The sequence below is a fragment of the Balaenoptera physalus genome, assembly GCF_965194825.1.
Source record: "Balaenoptera physalus genome assembly, chromosome: 1".
Lineage (NCBI taxonomy): Eukaryota > Metazoa > Chordata > Mammalia > Artiodactyla > Balaenopteridae > Balaenoptera > Balaenoptera physalus.
Genome location: NC_138882.1, coordinates 193993050 through 194013108, shown reverse-complemented (window position 1 = coordinate 194013108; position 20059 = coordinate 193993050). Strand labels below are relative to the sequence as shown.

The 20059-nt window shown below is 51.4% G+C and overlaps 1 protein-coding gene across 2 annotated transcripts in view; it reads right to left on the bottom strand.

Moving 5' to 3' along the window:
- Window positions 1–1003: 1003 nt before the first annotated feature.
- CEP104 (centrosomal protein 104) overlaps window positions 1004–20059 on the bottom strand; it is a 50605-nt gene continuing 31549 nt past the window's right edge. For both annotated transcript variants that reach the window (XM_082469425.1, XM_082469426.1), the window contains 10 exons: window positions 14506–14682; window positions 11925–12131; window positions 11351–11458; window positions 8302–8338; window positions 8019–8085; window positions 7098–7206; window positions 5384–5522; window positions 5145–5212; window positions 2375–2465; window positions 1004–1466 (listed from right to left, as the gene is read on the bottom strand). In XM_082469425.1, the coding sequence (XP_082325551.1) occupies window positions 1351–1466; window positions 2375–2465; window positions 5145–5212; window positions 5384–5522; window positions 7098–7206; window positions 8019–8085; window positions 8302–8338; window positions 11351–11458; window positions 11925–12131; window positions 14506–14682 (1119 nt within the window). In that variant the 3' untranslated portion in view covers window positions 1004–1350. The remainder of the gene's footprint in view (window positions 1467–2374; window positions 2466–5144; window positions 5213–5383; window positions 5523–7097; window positions 7207–8018; window positions 8086–8301; window positions 8339–11350; window positions 11459–11924; window positions 12132–14505; window positions 14683–20059) is intronic.

Sequence of the window (20059 nt, the reverse complement as noted above, 5' to 3'; positions counted from 1 at the left end):
ATTGCTCAAATAGCTATTAGTTTTTAAATATATATTTTGTTATTTTACATGGTTGGGAATTAAAAATATTCTTACACTAACGGTGTAGTACAAATTTCATCAATCCCATGCATTTCTAGCCGTCATCCTGGAAGCCTGCCTGTATCATGCTCAGGAGGAAAGCGTACCCTGGGCACGGGGCCGGATGGGGCGGGGAGGGACATCTTCTTTCGGCCCCTAGTGGGCTGGGCACCCGGGGACCACAGGCGCGGACGAGAAGGCGGCCTTTCCAAGCACGTTCTGGACGGACACTGGCTTCCCCTACAGCCACCGGGCTCTGAAGCCAGGTGAGCCACTGCCACGGGCCGGGAGGGTTGGTTGGGGGCTGGTCAGGAGACTGGATTCTGAGGTTTGGTTTCATCATTTTAAGTGGTTTTTGGTGTTGAAAGTATCATACAAAGTGTTTGAGAAAAGTGAACATACAGTTGCAATTCCCATGCGGATCCGAGCGGGACAGGACGACGGGCTGAGCAGAGGCTCGGAGGCTCCTCTGAACGTTACACAGAGTGGGAGTCGCTCTGCCTGCCCCAGGGGTTTAGGAAAGGGCTATTTTGACGGACATACCTGCTCAGGTGAGCGCAGGATCATCGGGGAATGTCGTCTCATATTTTTCTAGGGCTTCATGCGTGTAAAGAACTTGAAGCCCCCCGAGGAAGGGCCTCACGTGGAGCCGCCAGCATTAACCTCCACTCCACCTGGTGTGGGTGCCGATGCGGGCGGTCAGGTGGGCTGCGCTCCGAGCATCTGCTAGGTGAGAGCCGACGGGGCCGGGCCGGGACCTTAACTTCTTGACCTTGACCTTACTTCATGCTGCCGTGGATGTGCAGGCTTTGCAGGCCGACAACCCCCCTACCCTGGGGAGGAGGGGCACAGGGTGACTGGTCCCCCCATCCCATCCCATCCCCCGGCCTGGCGAGCCCTGCAGACCTTCCACCATGGCTGAGACAGACCCACATGCAAGAGGTTTAGAGCAAGGACTTTATGGAAATCACTCCAAGCAGCTGCGGAGAGAGGGTGCTGCGCTCAGCCAGTCCCTCCGCATGGGCCGCCGGTGCTGCTCCTTCAACAGAAGCATCCCTTTCTGTGGACCCCGGGCCCCAGAGGGCAGAGACCTGCGAGCTGGAGCCACGGGGAGATCAGGGCCTCACTCCGGACGCAGGGGCCACGGTCAGGACGGGTACAGCCAGGAGCCTGGGGGCAGCAGGGGTGGAGCGGGGGTTGCCACGTCTAGAGATGCTTTGAGGTGACACGTCCACGGTTAGGGAAGCTGCTCGGTCCCTTTGGAGACGAGGGAGCAGATGGGGGGTTGTGTCACCGTTTTGTGTACGTCCTGCTGGAGCTTTTACTCAGGCCCCCCTTGGGGGTGGGGATCTTGCTTCCGACCTTGGATCCAGAGGTCCCTGATTTGGTTGCGGCTGGGCCTTTACCTGCAGTGGACACGCAGACACACAGAGCACGGGGGACAAACGTGAGCCAGGGTGCAAAGCCGCGGTGACAGTACGAGTGACCCGGGGTCGCCAGACACGGAGAGGATCTGAGCACGAGGGGCTGGGACGCTCCTGGTCACCCAGCCCACAGGTGGCCGGGCTGGGCTGGCAGATGCGAGAGGGGGCTGGGTGGGCCACCCTTGAGGATGCACATGTGACGGCAGGAGAGGAAGAAGAAAGAGCCAGAGGAGAAGCCTGACGCACGTTCAGAGGAAAGAACTGAGCCGCTTACCTAATTTTTAGTTTCAAACAGTTAGCTCCCGAAATGAAAGACCAGCAGCCATGTTACCAGGGCCGGTTACCTAGCTAGGAGGCCGGGGCGGCTCTCCCAGCACCTCTGGTCCTCACTCACGGGTGTTTGTGTGTGTGTGTGTGTGTGTGTGTGTGTGTGCGCGCGTGAGGGGTGCAGCCCCTGCCCATGCCTGGCGCTGAATGAGCACGAGACACATTTCCTCATGTTCTTGTTGATCACAGGGCCCCCAAATAAAGTTGTGTATCCAAGGTCAAGAATAATTTTCTAATGAAAAATAACACTTTTCTGTAAGGCATTCTAAATCCTACAGAAAGTAGCCAAAACTGGTTCAGAAGTCAGGTCGTGGCGCCATCTATGGGTCTCCTACTGAATCTCCTGTTTCTGGACACTGGCATCCACGGCGTGGAGGGACACTGAGACCCGGGGTGCGCCCGCGAACACCCGCGGTTTGGTTTGTCAACTCTGTGAGTGCCACCGCGGAGCCTGGGGAAGCAGGGCCACGTGGAGGGTCTTCAGCCAGAGCTGGTGCCGACGACACGATCGCCCTACTTGTTCGGGACCCAGGGACAGGGCCGAGGCCGGGGCGGATGCTTACCTGGCAGCAGCGTGGGCGCCTTGCGCAGCACGTGCGTCCGGCGCAGGTTCACCGTGCAGCCCGCGGGGCCCATGAGGTGGGCCTTCCACGCCTGAAACGAGAGGCACGTGGAGTGGGAACCAGGCCACCGGAGGGGCCGCTGAGACGACCGAGCTAGAGGTGGCGCCGCGCCGCGGCTGCGGGAGCGGGTCCTGAGCTCTGTGCGCGTCCCGCCTCGGAGCCCCCTGGGCTGGGTGCAGCGCCGGAGCACCCATGTATCTTGAGGGGCTGCCTGCACTTCACGCCCCTCCCAGTTCTCATCACCGCTGAGCAGACACGCCAAGACCGCTGTCACGCAGGGTGCGCAAACGTGCGACGACGGTCCAGGGGCACAGGGTGCAGGGGCTGAGGGTGGCCCTGCTGGACAGCCAGCAAGGAAGCAGGGCCCTCGGTCCTACAATGACGAAGAAAAGAATTCTGCCAGCACCTGCGATGGGCCAGGAAGTGGCTCCTTTCCCTGCCGAGCCACGGATGAGAGCGCAGCCCGGCTGACAGCTCGAGTGCAGCCCCGGGAGACCGCAAGCGGAGGGCCCAGCCAGGTCGTGCCTGGACTTCTGACCCATAGAAACTGTGATAGAATAACGGGTGTTTAAGCTGCTCGGCGGGTGGTGAGACGTTAAGAAAGCACGGAGAACGCAGAGGCAAAGCAGCACAAGCGTGCTGATGCCTCTTTGCAGTTGCCTGTGAGTCAGACGCCATCCCCGCAAGGCAGGCGCTGGGGGACTTGGGGGGAGGGCAGGAAGGGAAGGGGGCCGCTGCCACTGTCGCGCTGCTCAGAGCAGGAGCCGACTGGTCTCCAGAAGGAGGGGCTGGTCACGTACGACAGTAACAGTGCAAAGGTGACAACGACAACAAAAGCTCAAAGGCTCCTAAATTCTAAAAATACGCAGGGAGAGAGAAGAAGTGTGGGCAGCTGACAGCAGTTCATATTTAAGACAAATGGATAAACCATGAAAAGCCCCTCGCTCTGTAAGAGGAGGGATGGCGGGCAGGGCAGCAGCTTCTGTCGGGTCTTCCCTGAATAAGTCTCATTTGACAGACTTTGGAACCATCTAAGTATCTCATGTAATTGTAGAGCTTGATTTTGAAAACCCCTAGGACTTGAACACAGACTGAAACAATGAGGCTGAATTGTTAACAACTGGTGACACAAGCAAGTGGAGCAACTCCCGCGACCGTGAAGCAGAGATGCTTGCCCCATGTCTCCAGAGGGAGGCACGGGAGGGACACGAAGAGCTGGGACAGCGCGATGTCCAGCAGCATCTCCCTGCCCACAGCGCCTGCACCGCTGCTCTGAGCGCCCCCCACGGGGAACGTGGGTCCGAGCAACGTACACTCTGTGACGGTCCAACGGGCATCTCTGGGGGCTGTGGGCACTCATTCTTGGGAGGGAAGGAAGGACACACAGACGTGCGACGCAAGAGGTTCAAGAAACCGTTACAGCTCAGATTCCGAATCAGGAACGTCACCATGAACTTTTGATGGATTTATCTCAACGTTTTCCCTGGCTCTGTCCGCAAAGAGGCCCAGAATGGTACCGAACCAGGAGCGAGGAGCATCTGAGGCACACGAGGGGGTCCTGGAACGTCATTTCCACTGCAGGGAACCAGGAATGGAAGGCTCAGTGGGGCACCTTGTTACGACGGCCAGGAGGCTCTGAGTCCACTGGGCCACCGGCAGCGCCAGGAGCCCGTCTACAGAGGCTCTGCTGGCCAGAGATTGGCTCGTCCACGCACCACTAAGCACAGAGATGCCAACAGCTGAACACGGCAGGCAGTTTAAAGCCGTGAGTTCCTGATGGTGCTAAGATCCAACAAGCAAATAAGCCACCACTGGAAGATGCTGGGGACCCAACTTGCTGTTCTGAAAACCAGTCAACGATGGAAGAGACCTAAACCTTCCCCGTGCCTTCCCCACACGCGGCCCGTGAGGGTGCACGCGGTTCCCATGCTTGTCTTTATTATATGTGTGGCGTTTTCTGAGAGGGAGAGAGGATGAGCCCTGGATGGCCGGATGGCTGGGGCGCTGAGGGAGCAGCTGGGCGGCCGGGCCCACCGTCTGGCACGGCAGGGCGTCGCGGGGTCTGAGCCATCCTGTCGGCACCACAGCCCCAGGGCTGGGACAAGGGACCCCGCAGTGGACGCAGTGGGTGGACCGCAGGTGGCCGCGGCTGAGGGGCTCAGGGCAGGAGAGGCTGGGCCTGCTGGGCCCCACGGGAGCTCAGCACGCAGGACAGCGCCGGCATCGTGTGAGCCAGAGCGAGTGGGCCAACACCAGAGGACCGGGCACGTGGAAGAGAGGGTGGGAGACCCTGGCGCCCCCCAACTAGGCCCGCTGTGTCACCCGCATGGCTCATGCTGGGGGCGGGCGGAGCGCTGGGCACCGGACACGAGGTAGGATTTCCAACCTGGACGGGGCTCGGCTTTATTCATCATAAGGGACCAGAGCGTTACAGAATCTGGCCAGGAGGCCAGTCTAGGCCCCAACGTGGAGACGAAAGCCAAGCCTGGAAAAAGTGAAACCACTTCACGCTTCCGTCCCAAAGAGCCGAGACGCTCCCCCTTCCCGGGAGATGCCACAGGCGTGCCGGGCAGGGAGCTCAGGAACCCTGAGACAGAGCCTCACCCCACCCCGGGGGCCAGCCTCCGCCCGACGCCCGCCGTCTCCGCGGCGACACAGCCTCGTCGTCGTCCCTCCACGCGGCCAGGTCGCCCCCGCGTCAGCCCCTCACCTCTTCTCCGGGGGGGAAGTTCTCGTGGCACAGAGGACACCGGTTCGCCAGCTTCTCCGCTTTGGCAGCTGAAACGGTTTCAATGAGACAAGATCTAGTTACCCCTGTGGGGCGTGAATGGGGGCGCAGAGGAACAGGGCGGGCAGGGGCACCGGCGGACGCGGGCTCTGCCCCCCGACCCCCCTAGCCGGGCCTCCCGGGGACGGCGCGAGGGTCTCGGGGGCCGCGGGGCCACTCACGGTTGCATTCTCTCGTTTTTATGTGTCTGGGCAGCTCTTCCTTTAAAACGGCCTCGCTGCAGCGGTAGCACTCCCCAAAGCCGTCCTTTTTGTCACACTCCGTCAGCAGGTGCTCCGTCAGGCTGCAAATCTCCACCACCTGGAAGCCACGCCGGGACGCGTCACACGGCTGAGCGCCCCGAGGCGCGCGCGGCCCGGCCCCTGCACGAGCGCGCGCTTCCTGTCCCGCCAGCGCCGCTCGGGAAGGGAGGCGCACGCCTGTTACCTCCGCAGTCGCGTACACGTGGCTGGAGGCCTCACATCCTGCTTGCCATGCTACCTCAGGAGCATCCAGAGGCCACGGCTAAGCGGGGACGGGAAGCGACGGTTCACCCACAACACTAACCCTGACCTGTACTCTGAAGAGCTCAGGGGTCTACGTGGCCTTGGGTTCAATCCGGCTCCCGGCCATTTCTAAGAACGTGCCCGGAAACGGGTCACAAGAAGAGACCCTTTCACCACTGTGACCTCTTTGCCAGGAGGGGCTTGTACACACCCTAGAGCTTCACGCCGCAGACTCTCGCTTGCTGCCAGAGGAGCCAGGCCACGCCGGCTGGGGTGGTCCGCACCGCCAGCCGGGGGGTGGGGGGGAGCTGCTCAGAGGGTGGGGCCCGCCCAGCCCGCCCCTGCAGGCCTGAGAGCCCCCAGGACAGGAGAGAGGCTCACTCCCCTTCTGGTTCCCCTCCTCTGTCTAAAGCAGGGCCGGCTGCACAGAGGAAAGATGAACACCTGGGGTGCGCGAGGACCCTTCAACAGGCCGCCCAAGCATTAACCCTAAGACGGACCCGTAGCGTGGACAACGTTAAAATGAAAAGCTCCCGCTCGCCAGTGAAAAGGCCAGACACAGAGTGGACACCACACATTCAAGTGGCGAAGGACGCACATCCGGGTGTGTCAAGAATGACCACACGTCAGCAAGAGTGGGACTGGCACCCAATTCACAAGATGGGCGAGAAACTAGAAGTGCTTCGCGAAAGAGGGCAGCGAGAGGCCAGCGGGGGACAGCGCTCCAGCCCAGCATCGTCAGGAGAGCGTGACGGGCGCGTGGCAGGTGGCAACCGCGAGGCTGGCGAGGACGGGGAGCGGCTCCCGCCTGGACACCAGGAGCGCTGCTCACACTGGCCCTGCAGCTGGACGCGAGCCCACCCAGCCATCCTACGAGGTGCGCACCCAAAAAAGTGCGTCCGCACGCGCGGAAGATTACACAGGGGTGTCTGTAGCAGCGCTATTCCTAACAGTCTCAGCCCAAACCCAGACGCAGTAGAGAGGACCGATAAATTGCGGTACATTCAAACAATGAAATACTGTAAAGCAAACCCCAAACGTTGCGTATGATTCCACTTCGGTAAAACTCACAGAGCAAGAAACAGAAATGAGGACAGTGACGACCCTGGAGAGGAGGGTGGGGTACCTTGGGGTACACGGCCTGGGGGCGGTTACATGGATTTGTTTACCTTGCGATAATTCAGGAGCTGTAACACCTATGACTTGTATACATTTATATATATGTGTTACACTTTAATAATAAAGTAAGAAAAATCAACCCCAACAAAACTTTCCCCATAACTTTTCCTCTGAAAATGCTACGATTTGGGACATTTTTGTGATTCGGCCTTCGGGAGCGGCGTGTCCAGCTCACCTGCCTGGGTCTGGCCCACCCGCGCCAGCACCTGACCTGTTTGCAGTAGTCACATCTCGTCAGCATAAGGCAGTGCTTCCAGTAATGGAGATCCAGGCCTTCTTCTGTGAAGGAGTCGCTCCTCTCCCCACAAAAAATGCATAAACTGAAACAAAACAGAAAGGTAAGAAATGAGGCACAGACCCGGTTTAGCCATCCCCATTCTGCCGGCTCCCGGGGAGCTTTGTGACGCCCCCCGTGCCCAGCCTGCGGCCACCGTCCTGGACCCACTGAGTGGGCTTCAGCTTGACCTGGAGGCATGGCTGCCCCTCACCGAGGGGCCTCAGGAGGGGCTGGGTAGCTCCTCTATCAAAGGGTGTAAAAAAGAGTCTTTACCACGTAGGGGTTTGAGATAAAGTAGCTTAAGATCCCTTAGAATTCTAACTCTGTCAGCGTCACCAAGCAGAAAGGATATTTTAAATCACAAGAAAAGATTAGACCAAGACATTTCCCTTAAATTCCTTGTAGATTTGTCTCAGCCACAGCACAGGAGAAAGCATTTTGCTGCTATAAAATTTGAGCCTGACCATATTCAATATCCTGTGATAAACCACAATGGAAAAGAATATGAAAAAGAACATATATACGTATAACTGAGTCACTCTGCTGTACAGCAGAAATTAACACACTGTAAATCAACTATGCTTCCATAAAACATTAAAAAAAATTGGGGCCTGTAACGGGACTTTTGACGAACAGCCTGCTCATTTCTGTCGGGGAAGAGAGGAAAGGGTACCCTGACTCACAGCGGATGCTGCCTGGTTTAGAGGGCAACTTCCCAGCTTTCAGAATCACTGAAAAGAGCCAATTAGTTCACCTAATCCTAATGAACCAGGGAGAATATATTTATCTGACAGCATCTTTATGTGGTTAGTCCCTCTACTTATTCTACAGTGGGTTAGAGACAACTTTACTCACTTATCTAAATAGTGATTATCTGGAATTTCTGGAACATTAGGTGGGGCCGCTTTCCTTCCTTGAGTGTCTAAAGAAATTAAAAAGAAAGCTATTTAAATAACCTTTTGTAGAAAACTATTTTCAAAGTTTTAGTAACCAGTTTGATGGGAAATACAGTTTAAAAGCTACAAGTTCATAAAGGTAGTACTTTGCATTCAGCCCTGAAGCGTCGGAGATGCAGACATTCGCCGCGTGAATAAAAGTGGTTTCTACGCAGAACTTTCATGATGTGCGTTCTACGTACCCTGATTCTTGGCCTTCGCAGCTTCACTCTCTTTTTCCTGAAACAGAAGAAGAGAAAGATCAGGGACAAATGGCTGCAGCGCGAGTGAGAGTCTACCCAGGGTCTACTGTGATCCTGGAGGCATGACCTTAGGCTGTGTGGTAGAATCTCCATCCGCAAACAACACACTTGTTTGAAAGAGTCGCCCTCTCAATCGTGGGCAGCAGTCTCCTCCGTCCTGCCCTCCACAGCCCCTCCCTCGGGCTCCTGCCCCCCCCATCTCCATGGAAACAACTCTTCATCAAGGCCACCTGCACCCCCTCCGGGTCGTCTGCTCATCATCAGTGTCTGCCCGCCCGAAGGACGCACCATGGGCTCCCGGCGGCACGTGACTCCTCACCTGTCTCCTCCAGGCTCTTCTTAGTCCAGCTCCCAGGGCGCCCCCCCCACCCCCTCCAGGACTCAGCCTGCCCCCCGTTTGTCCGTACAGACCCTGACGGTGCTTTCACCCAGGTCCCAGGCTGGACACCCATCCCTGTGCTCATGACCCAAACGTTTGTGCCATCACCTGGGCCTCTCTGCTACCCAGCATGTACTTGGGTCTTAACGTCACTTAAATGTGACTTAACCAGACCAAACTCCCCCCGCCCCGCCCACAGGCTCCCCCTCACACGCGCCCCTCGCAGCCTCTGGCGCAGAGCCCAGAACCGCCAGCCTTCCAGGTATTCAGGCCACGAAGCCTGGAGAACCCGGCGGCTCCCACCCCTCCCTCCCCTTCCAGGTGTGGCCTGTCCCCGACCCATCAGTGAGCACCGCAGGCTCTGCTTCAGCACCCCAGGAGCCTGCCCTTCCCAGCACCTGCCAACACAGTGGCCAGGGCGGCCCGTTACTGCCCCTGTAAAGGGACCCCCGGAGGCTCCACAGGCCACGGCACTGCTGCCCTGGGGGCCCCGCCATGCAGTGTCACGCGGTGTCAGGCGGCGTCAGCTGGCCGCCTCCCTCCTCTGGCTTCCTCTTCCCCTGAGAGGGCACCACACCCTCACGCACCGCGCATCTGCCTCATAGGTCTTGGCTGCTGGGCGTCCCCACTGTGGGAGGTGACAGCCGGGGGCGCACACTGCTGACCGGAGGAAGGCCAGATGTGGGGCCCTGTGTGTCCACGGAGGGAACCTGCCCCTCCACCCAGCTCTCCTCCTCCTGCTCAGGGGCCTGCCGGGGGCTCCTCCTGTCACCAAGCTTTCCTCCCTGCACTGGCCAGTCTGCCCCACCTGAGCCTGCCAGACCCGCGTGGCCTGGGCTGCTGGCCACTGGTGGGGAGGGGTGTCTGGGACTTGCAGTTTCACGGGAGGACAGGGACGAGCCGGTCCCCTATCCACGGCATTAAGTGATGCATTACATAGACACTGTCTACTGTGTTTGTACAAAATCAAAGCTTACACGATAGGAACTTCTCTCCAACCCAAGCTCTGAATACAAAAAACACACAAGAATAAAATTTTAGGACTGGGGAAGCACTTGACAGACTGATATTAAACTTGCAAATGGGGTTCACGTGATTTATATACCTACCGACTAAAGAAAGCAAACTTACACAAATGGATTCTGGGCATCAAAAACAATTCTTATTAATGAGAGATGGGTTTGTATATCTTGCAGGGAAACAAATGAACAATGCCAAAAGTTAAATTTTAGTTGTAAAATCTACCTTAATCTATGCTTTGAACAGATTAGACAACTGATCGGTAATTTAAAAATCTTTTCCTAAAACTCGTGAGCAATCAGGTGATTTAAAAATATTCTGCTGTTCTCACAAGTTGTGGAGCTGGATGGTGGTGGCGGCTACACAACGATGTGAATGTCCTCAATGGCACAGAACCGTACACTTAAAAATGGTTAAAATGGTAAATCTCATGTTATGTATATTTTACAATAATAAAAAATAGAAAAAAAGATTCTGTCATCCTCCTGCGAGATAGCTTCAGTGATCATCTCAGGACAAGGACAGCTGGCCGGCACCCACCCTCCCGAGCGGCCGTGCCGTGTGGTCTCTCCTCCTGGAGCAGCGGCCCTTGTTCCTGCCGCATCTCTGGAGCCCAGGGCAGGGCTGGTCCAGTGCAGGCGCTCAACAAACACTGAAGGATGAAGAGGAGCCGGAGGACAGGCCTCCATGCCCCGCACCACAGACGCTGCGGGGACGCACAGCCTGGTGACCTCGGCAGCCCCCAGGCCGGGCACTGCTCCTGTGCTGCCCCGCCGGTCCCCCGCCTCCTCTCTTCTGTTCCTCGGTGGCTGCTTTCCCGCTCTTCTCACAGGCATTCTGACACGCCAGCGTCCAGCGGAAACGTCACTGTCACTTTCTTTCACAGGCACTTCGACATACATTTGTCGTATTTTCTTTCTTTTTTGCCATTTTTAGTCACTTATTCTTTTTCTAAAAAGCGGTGGTCAGAGCACTTCCCAGGAGACCCACCCACCCTCACAGCCAGCCTTATGCGCCCAGGCCCTCTCCCTTTTACTATCAACTTAAGGAACTTAATCACAAAAACCAGAGTGATGGCACAAATTTAAATCACGGAGGCAGGGCCCTTCAGAAGGAACACGTTTCATACAACCAAACACCATCTGATGCCCCCTGCGCACTAGGACTCAGCGCTTCTTGATGGGGAGCATTTGCCCCAAACCTTCCTTTTTTAATGCACGGAAATCAGATCTTCATATTCAAGCTTCTTTTCCTCCTTTGCCTCTGAAGGAGGCGAGAAGCTGCGGAGAGGACTTCTGTCCCTCTACCCCCTCCCCGCCCCGCCAGCTCCTGCAGCCCCGAGCGTCCTCTCTAAGCACGGCTGGGCCAGCAGCGCACTTCGTCCCCCGGGAGAGTGAAGAGCATGCAGGTGATTCAGTGGAGGATCCCTTTTATTTACCCCGAACTAATTTAAAAAACAACAAAGAATAAAGATACCCGTTTGGAGAATCCCACGAAAAGCAAACCAAGCTGTGCGTCTACGTAAGGAAATAAACGGTCACAGGATTTCGACCGAGAGCATGATGGTGAAAGACAGTGAACCTTGCCAACCTGGACGTCAGCCTGCACCTCCTTCAGTGCCGCCAACTGCCCTTGTAAAGCTTTAATCTCTTCTTTCTTCTGTTTTTCTGCTTCTTCTGTAGCCGCTCTTTTCTGTGCCTGGTATGAAATGATTTTCCATTAGGATTGATTCTTAGGGTAGTGTTGGAAATTGAGTGATAAGTTATAGCATATAAATTATGTTTCTTATGTATTATAATCGTCACTAAGACTAATACTATAGCTAGGATTAAAAGAAAATCCACCAGATTCGTCTAATACATGTTTACTGGTGGTTCTTTTTTTTTGAATTAAAAAAATTTTTTAAATTTTATATTGGGGTATAGTTGATTAACAGTGTTGTGTTAAATGTTTCCTGTTGATAGAAACTGCAGGTGTCCTCCCGGCCATCATCATCCCCGCACAGACAAAGTGGAAGAGCCAGGATGTGGGCTCAGGGACCAGTGCCCTCCGTGTGCTGTGTTTCCCGTCCCCACAGCCCCGTGAACCATGTGTCAGTTTACTCACGTACCAAGTCACTTCTTAAACCTGGGACCAGGTCATACCTTCAGGGAAGTTAACGTACCCTAACTTCAGCATCTGTAGGTCGGCCGTCTATCGTAGCAAATCCCTCAAAAAGCGTCCTGTAGAGGACGCTCCGGCGGGCGGCGCACTCCTCGGGAGGGAGGCGCTCCAGGACCCGCGCCCGGTGCTGCGCATACAGGCCCAGGACCAGCCCCACCGCCGCCTCGCGCACCTTCTGCTCCCGGTGCTCCAGGGCCCGCACTGCGAACTAAGCACAGGGTCGGGGCGTGCTCTTGTTACTGGCTCGAGAGATAGCCACGTTTATTTCTTCTGGCATAAAAGAAACATAGGGACGTCACGGACATTTGAAAAACACAGAAGACAACGCCCACAGACTTCCAGCTATTAAGATACAGAGTTTTCCTCACTTCCTTTACTTTACATGTGCAGCTGAACTCATGTTGTATGTACAATTATTAGTGTTTTGCTTTCTCCTACTTCAGGTATTAAATAGCATTTCAAAAGTTACATCCCCCCAGAAACTTCATATTAAGTATGAGAAAATATTTCAATCATAAAGAGGAAATATAATAAACTTCATGCATCCACCATCTAGATTAACCAACGTTTATCATTTTTGCCGTGTTTGCTTCAGCTCTTTCTAAGAAAAAGAACCCTAGGACTACGGTGCAAGTCACCTTGGAAGTCTCCCTGGCCCCCTGGCCCCTCCCACGCCCCTCCCCCGCCAGAGGCATCAGTGTCCTGAAGTCGGAGGGCACGTGCCCCCCAGACGTCTTCACTTGCTGCACAGTGTACGTGCCGTGTGCATGTGTGTGTGTACACATAGGATTTTTGTTTGACATTATAAATGATTCACTGTGCTTATCATTCTGACACTTTATTTCTTCTTATTCAACGTTCCTTTTTCAAGATCTGTGCATGACCTTGACGTAGGCAAACAATCCACTCCATCCATTTTAAGCGCTTTAGTGTCATCGGAACACAACACAATGCCCCGACGTTCCCACGTGTAGTAAACCCATGCCCCATCCTGGTCCTTTGGGCGCCGGCCCCTCACTGGCTGGGCTTCCTCACTTCCCGTGTCTCCGCCTGCCACACACTCAGGTTTTACCCCAGACCTTGTCCTTCCCAACCCCCGCACCAGCTCGAGAAGTTCTGACCGTGAGCACCCCCCGGGATGACCACCTCCTGCCTCTCCAGCTCACCTGTCTGCACTCCCTCCCGTCTGCCACCTCCCGCGAGTCTTGCCCGCCCCGCGAGTCCATCACCAAGTCGCCCCCGGCATCCCTGCAGGCCCTCAAATCTGGGGCCCCTCCTCCTCCGTGTCCCCAGGTGAAGCAGAAGGTGCTGCGGGCTCGGGAATTGTGCCAGCTGGTTTCATGCTGGACTTTGGGCCATGGCGATCCTGGGGTCCTTGGCATCACGCAGTAAACTGACCCGTGACGTTTCCTGGTCGGTTTCCCTGCTCAGAGGTCAAGGGCAGCATCTCATACTTCCTGCTCGCCTCTCAAACCTCCCCATCCACTCTCGGCTTTGAGCCGACGCCCTCCTGTCGAGAGGCTGGCTGGCCGCTGCCCAGCTCTGGGCCGAGCTGTCTGAGCGTGCACTGCAGCCCCATTCCATCGGCTGCCTGGGGGCTTGGCTCCTTCAATTAAAGCCTCACCCCCACCTCCAACTTCTACTCATTTCTCCTCCTTCTTAAACTCTCTGTCTGGATCAAGCCCACCGCATGGAGACGGACCAGCACAGGGGGACGTGCTCACCAACCCAGTTTCCCCACTTCCTTAGGGCACAGCTGTACACGCCTCCCGGGCCCTGCAGTGAGGATGGGGCCGCCTCAGTGGATGGAAATGTCTGAGAGTGGCTCGGCCCGTGGACACCTCCACTCACAACCTCTAGTCACCCTCCTCCGTTCAGTGACCTTGGAGGTCACGTGTGAAGCCGTGGCATCACACCGGGAGGAGACGGAGCCCCCGAGTGCCCACAGAGCAGAGTGGCCTCTGTCCCCACAGACGGCACCGGCCACAAGGGACAGCAGTGAGCCTCTGCTGTGTCACTGCCCTGGAGAGTGCGCATCTGTGATGGCAGCACAGCTTACTGGGCCAAAGCTTACGCTGGGATCCTGAAGTGGGCGTGGCCCTAACAAGGATGTAAGCACGTGGGGCCGGCTTCTGGTCTGTGCTGGGGAACAAGGAAACTGACGTGGAGGCAGGACAGACAGTGGCCACGTGACGCAGGGCAGGACAGGGGACACTGACCCACACTCAGGAGGCAGTCCAGGGGCTCCAAGTGAACAGACACAATCAGTGTGCACTTCTGGGGCTCATGGGGTTGTCCAGAGCACAAAGCATGCACCTCCTTCCACAGACCTGCCACCTGCTACGACGCGGCGTCACTGCTTGCGGAGCTTGCTTCCCTGGGGACACGGCTCTCCACGGCTCACGCCCCGACGCCACGGCGTAACCGGCAGCGCGACTCCAGCACCCTCATGTGTCAGAGAAAGCGGCGACGTTCCGAAATCGCCCCCCACCTCTGCACGCAGCCAACACCGGCCAGACGCTTGCCATGCTCCGGGCACCAGCTCGGGGCCCAGGCTGCGGCGGCCACCCTGGGGCACTTACCCGCATCACACTGTCCACGGTGAAGCCCATGCCCTCCGTGCCCAGGTCCTGCAGCAGGCGGGCCAGCAGCGCCATCTGGCTCATGGCCAGGTGAGCCGAGGAGTTGGCTTTTAATGGCTGGACCAGGTAAGATGGGATAAGCTGGAGAGACTTCACTTCTTTAAACAAGGCCATTTCCTATAAAAACCAACATCATTTGTTAAGTTTTACTGGAAAATGCTAAGGGCAACTTAGTGCCATCCGCAAAGTAAACACTGAAGGAAAAAATAGGAAACAAAAAATGACAGTGACAAATGGCAGTAAAGTCACTGATCTATAAGCTCATATTTCTATTTAAGATGTAATAACGATTAAAAACAAAAACCAAAAGCATCAGAAATAAAAACCACGATCACTTGGAGATTAATGAAAGCCTTACAACAAATGTGATTGGTAACTTAAGGTTTCTCTTCTCAGGATTTCACAACCTCAAGAAAAAGGTTTTCTAATTTCTAAAATTCTGAAAGAAATTAGTCCTGCTGCGAGAACCACCATTTCAGTATTTATTAAACATCAGCCAAGCATGTAATCACGCATGATACTGCAGGTGAACAGACCCCTGACGGGTTTAGATGAAGGAGGGTAAGTACCTCCACACAGTCCAATGTCTCCAAATGAGCAAGTCTTCCCGCAATTAAGATTTCATCATTTAATTAGCCAGACGCAGAAAAAGAAAAAAATGGTAAAATATTAAAGAAAAAGATCGAAGAAACAATAAAATATTGATAAAATATGAGCTGTAATATAGAAAGACATCTGTTTTTAGCAGGTCTGCAGGCCACACTACCCAAAACACCCTCTCATTTTGACAGTACAGTTAACTCTCTCTCTGGGCCCATGAGTAGCTTTGAACCAAAGGAAAGAAGAAAGAGGAAGGACAGCCCCTCAGAACAGCATGAACAGTGAACTCCCACGTGACACACAGATGCTGAGGACGCGGGGATGCAGGGTCGGCTGCCCAGATGCTGGTGCAGAACGAGAACAGCTCCCAAGCAGAGGACACTCAGCACCACCACTGTCTCAGAGGTGAATGTGGCTTGAAAATAATTAGCTGCATGTTCAACGCATCCTTTGAAAGATTTCCCCCAAATAGTATCACTTACTTGTTTTCTCTGAAAATTTAAGTTCATTAAACAAAACAAGATCAGTGGTTCTTCATGTTGGAGAAACTATGGCAGCTTTGGGTTCCTTCCCTAGAAAGCCGTGCACACTCACAGTACTGTGTGTGACATTCGAAGGAGCTCGCAGACTTTCTGAATCTTAATTTGAGATCTCCTAGACCAGATGGAGTCACTAATTTAAAGAGAGCAAAGCATATTCTCACACTGCTCGTCTAAGCGTGTGCCCCAAACTCTTCTTCTTAAAATTGTTATTGGAGTATAGCTGATTTACAATGTTGCCTTATTTTCCGCTGTACAGCAAAATGAATCAGTTATATATAAATACATATCCACTCTTTTTTAGATTATTTTCCCATATAGGTCATTACAGAGTACTGAGAAGAGTTCCCTGTGCTATACAGTAGGTCCTTATTAGTTATCTATTTTATATATAGTAGTGTGTATATGTCAATCCCAAACTCCCAATTTATCCCTTCCCCCGTGCTCTCCTGTTTTCTATGTCCGTGACTCTCTGTTTTGTAAATAAGTTCATTTGTACCCTTTTTAAAAAAAATTCCACATATAAGCAATATCATATGATATTTGTCTTTCTGTGTCTGACTTACTTCACTTAGTATGATAATCTCTAGGCCCATCCATGTTGCTGCAAATGGCATTATTTTGTTCTTTTGTATGGCTGAGTAATACTCCATTGTATATATGTACCGCATCTTCTTTATCCATTCCTCTGTTGATGGACATTTAGGTTGCTTCCATGTCCTAGCTATTGTAAATAGTGCTGCAATGGACATTGGGGTGCACGTATTGTTTTGAAATATGGTTTTCTCAGGGTATATGCCCAGTAGTGGGATTGCTGGGTCATGTGGTAGTTCTATTTTTAGTTTTTTAAGGATCCGCCATACTGTTCTCCATAGTGGCTGTACCAATTTACATTCTCACCAACAGTGCAAGAGGGTTCCCTTTTCTCCACACCCTCTCCAGCATTTATTATTTGTAGACTTTTTAATGACAGCCATTCTGACTGCTGTAAGGTGATACCTCATTGTAGTTTCGATTTGCATTTCTCTAATAATTAGCGATGTTGAGCAACTTTTCATGTGCTGTTTGGCCACCTGTATGTCTTCTTTGGAGAAATGTCTGTTTAGCTCTCTTGCCCATTGTTTAATTGGTTGTTTTTTTTTTTTTTATATTGAGCTGCATGAGCTGTTTGTATACTTTGGAGATTAATCCCTTGTCAGTTGCTTTGTTTGCAAATATTTACTCCCATTCTGTGGGTTGTCTTTTCGTTTTGTTTATGGTTTCCTTTGTTGTGCAAAAGCTTTTAAGTTTAATTAGGTCCCATTTGTTTATTTTTGTTTTTATTTTCATTACTCTAGGAGGTGGATTGAAAAAGATCTTGCTGTGATTTATGTCAAAGAATGTTCTGCCTATGTTTTCCTCTAAGGGTTTTACAGTGTCTGGCCTTACATTTAGGTCTTTAATCCATCTTAAGTTTATTTTTGTGTATGGCATTAGGGAGTGTTGCAATTTCATTCTTTTACATGCAGCTGTTCAGTTTTCCCAGCACCACTTACTGAAGAGACTGTCTTTTCCCCATTGTATAGTCTTGCCTCCTTTGTCATAGATTAGGTGACCATAGGTGAGTGGGTTTATCTCTGGACTTTCTATCCTGTCCCACTGATCTGTATTTCTGTTTTTGTGCCAGTACCATACTGTTTTGACGACTGTAGCTTTGTAGTATAGTCTGAAGTCAGGGAGCCTGATTCCTCCAGCTCCATTTTCCTTTCTCAAGATTGCTTTGGCTATTCAGGGTCTTTTGTGTTTCCATACAAACTGTAAAAATTTTTGTTCTAAATCTGTGAAAAATGCCATTGGTAATTTGAAAGGGATAGCACTGAATCTGTAGATTGCTTTGGGTAGTATAGTCATTTTGACAAAATTGATTCTTCCAATCCAAGAACATGGTATATCTATCTGCTTGTGTCTTCTTTGATTTCTTTCATCAGTGTCTTAGAGTTTTCTGCATATAGGTCTTTTGTCTGCTTAGGTAGGTTTATTCCTAGGTATTTTATTCTTTTTGTTGCAAAGGTAAATGGGATTGTTTCCTGAATTTCTCTTTCTGATCTTTCATTCTTCGTGTACAGGAATGCAAGAGATTTCTGTGTATTAATTTTGTTATCCTGCCATTTTCATCAAATTCACTGATGAGCTCTAGTAGTTTTCTGGTAGCATCTTTAGGATTTTCTAGGTATGGTATCATGTCATCTGCAAACAGTGAGAGTTTTACTTCTTCTTTTCCAATTTGGATTCCTTTTATTTATTTTTCTTCTCTGATTGCCATGGCTAGGACTTCCAAAATTGTGTTGAATAAAAGTGGTGAGAGAGGACACCCTTGTCTTGTTCCTGATCTTAGAGGAAATGCTTTCAGTTTTTCACCATTGAGAATGATGTTTGCTGTGGGTTTGTCATATATGGCCTTTATTATGTTGAGGTAGGTTCCCTCTATGCCCACTTTCTGGAGAGTTTTTATCATAAATAGGTGTTGAATTTTGTCAAAAGCTTTCTCTGCATCTATTGAAATGGTCATATGGTTTTTATTCTTCAGATTGTTAATGTGGTGTATCACATTGATTGATTTGCATATGTTGAAGAAACCCTGCACCCTTAGGATAAATCCCACTTGATCATGGTGTATGATCCTCTTAATTTGTTGTTGGATTTGGTTTGCTAGCATTTTGTTGAGGATTTTTAAGTCTATATTCATCAGTGATATTGGCCTGTAATTTTCTTTTCTTTTTTTGTAGTATCTTTGTCTGGTTTTGGATCAGGGTGATGGTGGCCTCATAGAATGAGCCTGGGAGTGCTCCTTCTGCAATTCTTTGGAAGAGTTTCAGCAGGATAGGTGTTAACTCTTCTCTAAATGTTTGATAGTATTAGCCTATGAAGCCATCTCGTCTTGGACTTTTGTTTTTTTCACGCTGCACAGCATGTGCAGTTAGTTAGTTCCCCAACCAGGGATGGAACCTGTGCCCCCTGCAGTGGAAGCACAGACTCCTAAACAGTGGACCACCAGGGAATTCCCTGTTAGAAGTTTTAAAATCACAGTTTCAATTTCAGTACTTGTGATTGGTCTGTTCATATTTTCTATTTCTTCCTGGTTCAGTCTTGGAAGGTTGTACCTTTCTGAAAATTTGTCCATTTCTTCTAGGTTGTCCATTTTATCAGTGTATAGTTGCTTGTAGTAGTCTTTTATGATTCTTTGTATTTCTGTGGTGTCTGTTGTAACTTCTCCTTTTTTATTTCTAATTTTATTGATTTGAGTCCTCTCCCTTTTTTTCTTGGAGTCTGGCTAAAGGTTTATCAATTTTGTTTATCTTCTCAAAGAACCAGCTTTTAGTTTCACTGATCTTTGCTATCTTTTTCTTTGTCTCTATTTCATTTATTTCTGCTCTGATCTTTAGGACTTCTTTCCTTCTACTAACTTTGGGTTTTGTCCTTCTTTCTCTAGTTGCTTTAGGTGTAAGGTTAGGTTGTTTATTTGATATTTTTCTTGTTTCCTGAGATAAGACTGTATTGCTATAAACTTCCCTCTTAGAACTGCTTTTGCTGTGTCCCACAGGTTTTGGATTGTTGTTTTCATTGTCATTTGTCTCTAGGTATTTTTTGATTTCCTCTTTGATTTCTTCAGTGATCTCTTGATTATTCAGTAGTGTATTGTTTAGCCTCCATGTGTTTGTATTTTTTACAGTTTCCTTCCTGTAACTGATATCTAGTCTCATAGCGTTGTGGTTGGAAAAGATACTTGATACAATTTCAATTTTCTTAAATTTACCAAGGCTTGATTTGTGACCCAAAATATGGTCTATCCTGGAGAATGTTCCACGAGCACTTGAGAAGAAAGTGTATTCTGTTGTTTTTGGATGGAATGTCCTATAAATATCAATTAAGTCCATCTTGTTTAATGTGCCATTTAAAGCTTGTGTTTCCTTATTTATTTTCATTTTGGATGATCTGTCCATTGGTGAAAGTGGGGTGTTAAAGTCCACTACTATTATTGTGTTACTGTCGCTTTCCCCTTTTATGGCTGTTAGCATTTGCCTTATGTATTGAGGTGCTCCTATGTTCGGTGCACAAATATTTACAACTGTTATATCTTCTTCATGGATCGATCCCTTGATCATTATGTAGTGTCCTTCCTTGTCTCTTGTAACATTCTTTATTTTAAAGTCTATTTTGTCTGATATGAGTATTGCTACTCCAGCTTTCTTTTGATTTCCATTTGCATGGAATATCTTTTTATGTCCTCTCACTTTCAGTCTGTATGTGTCCCTAGGTCTGAAGTGGGTCTCTTGTAGACAGTGTATATATGGGTCCTGTTTTTGTATCCATTCAGC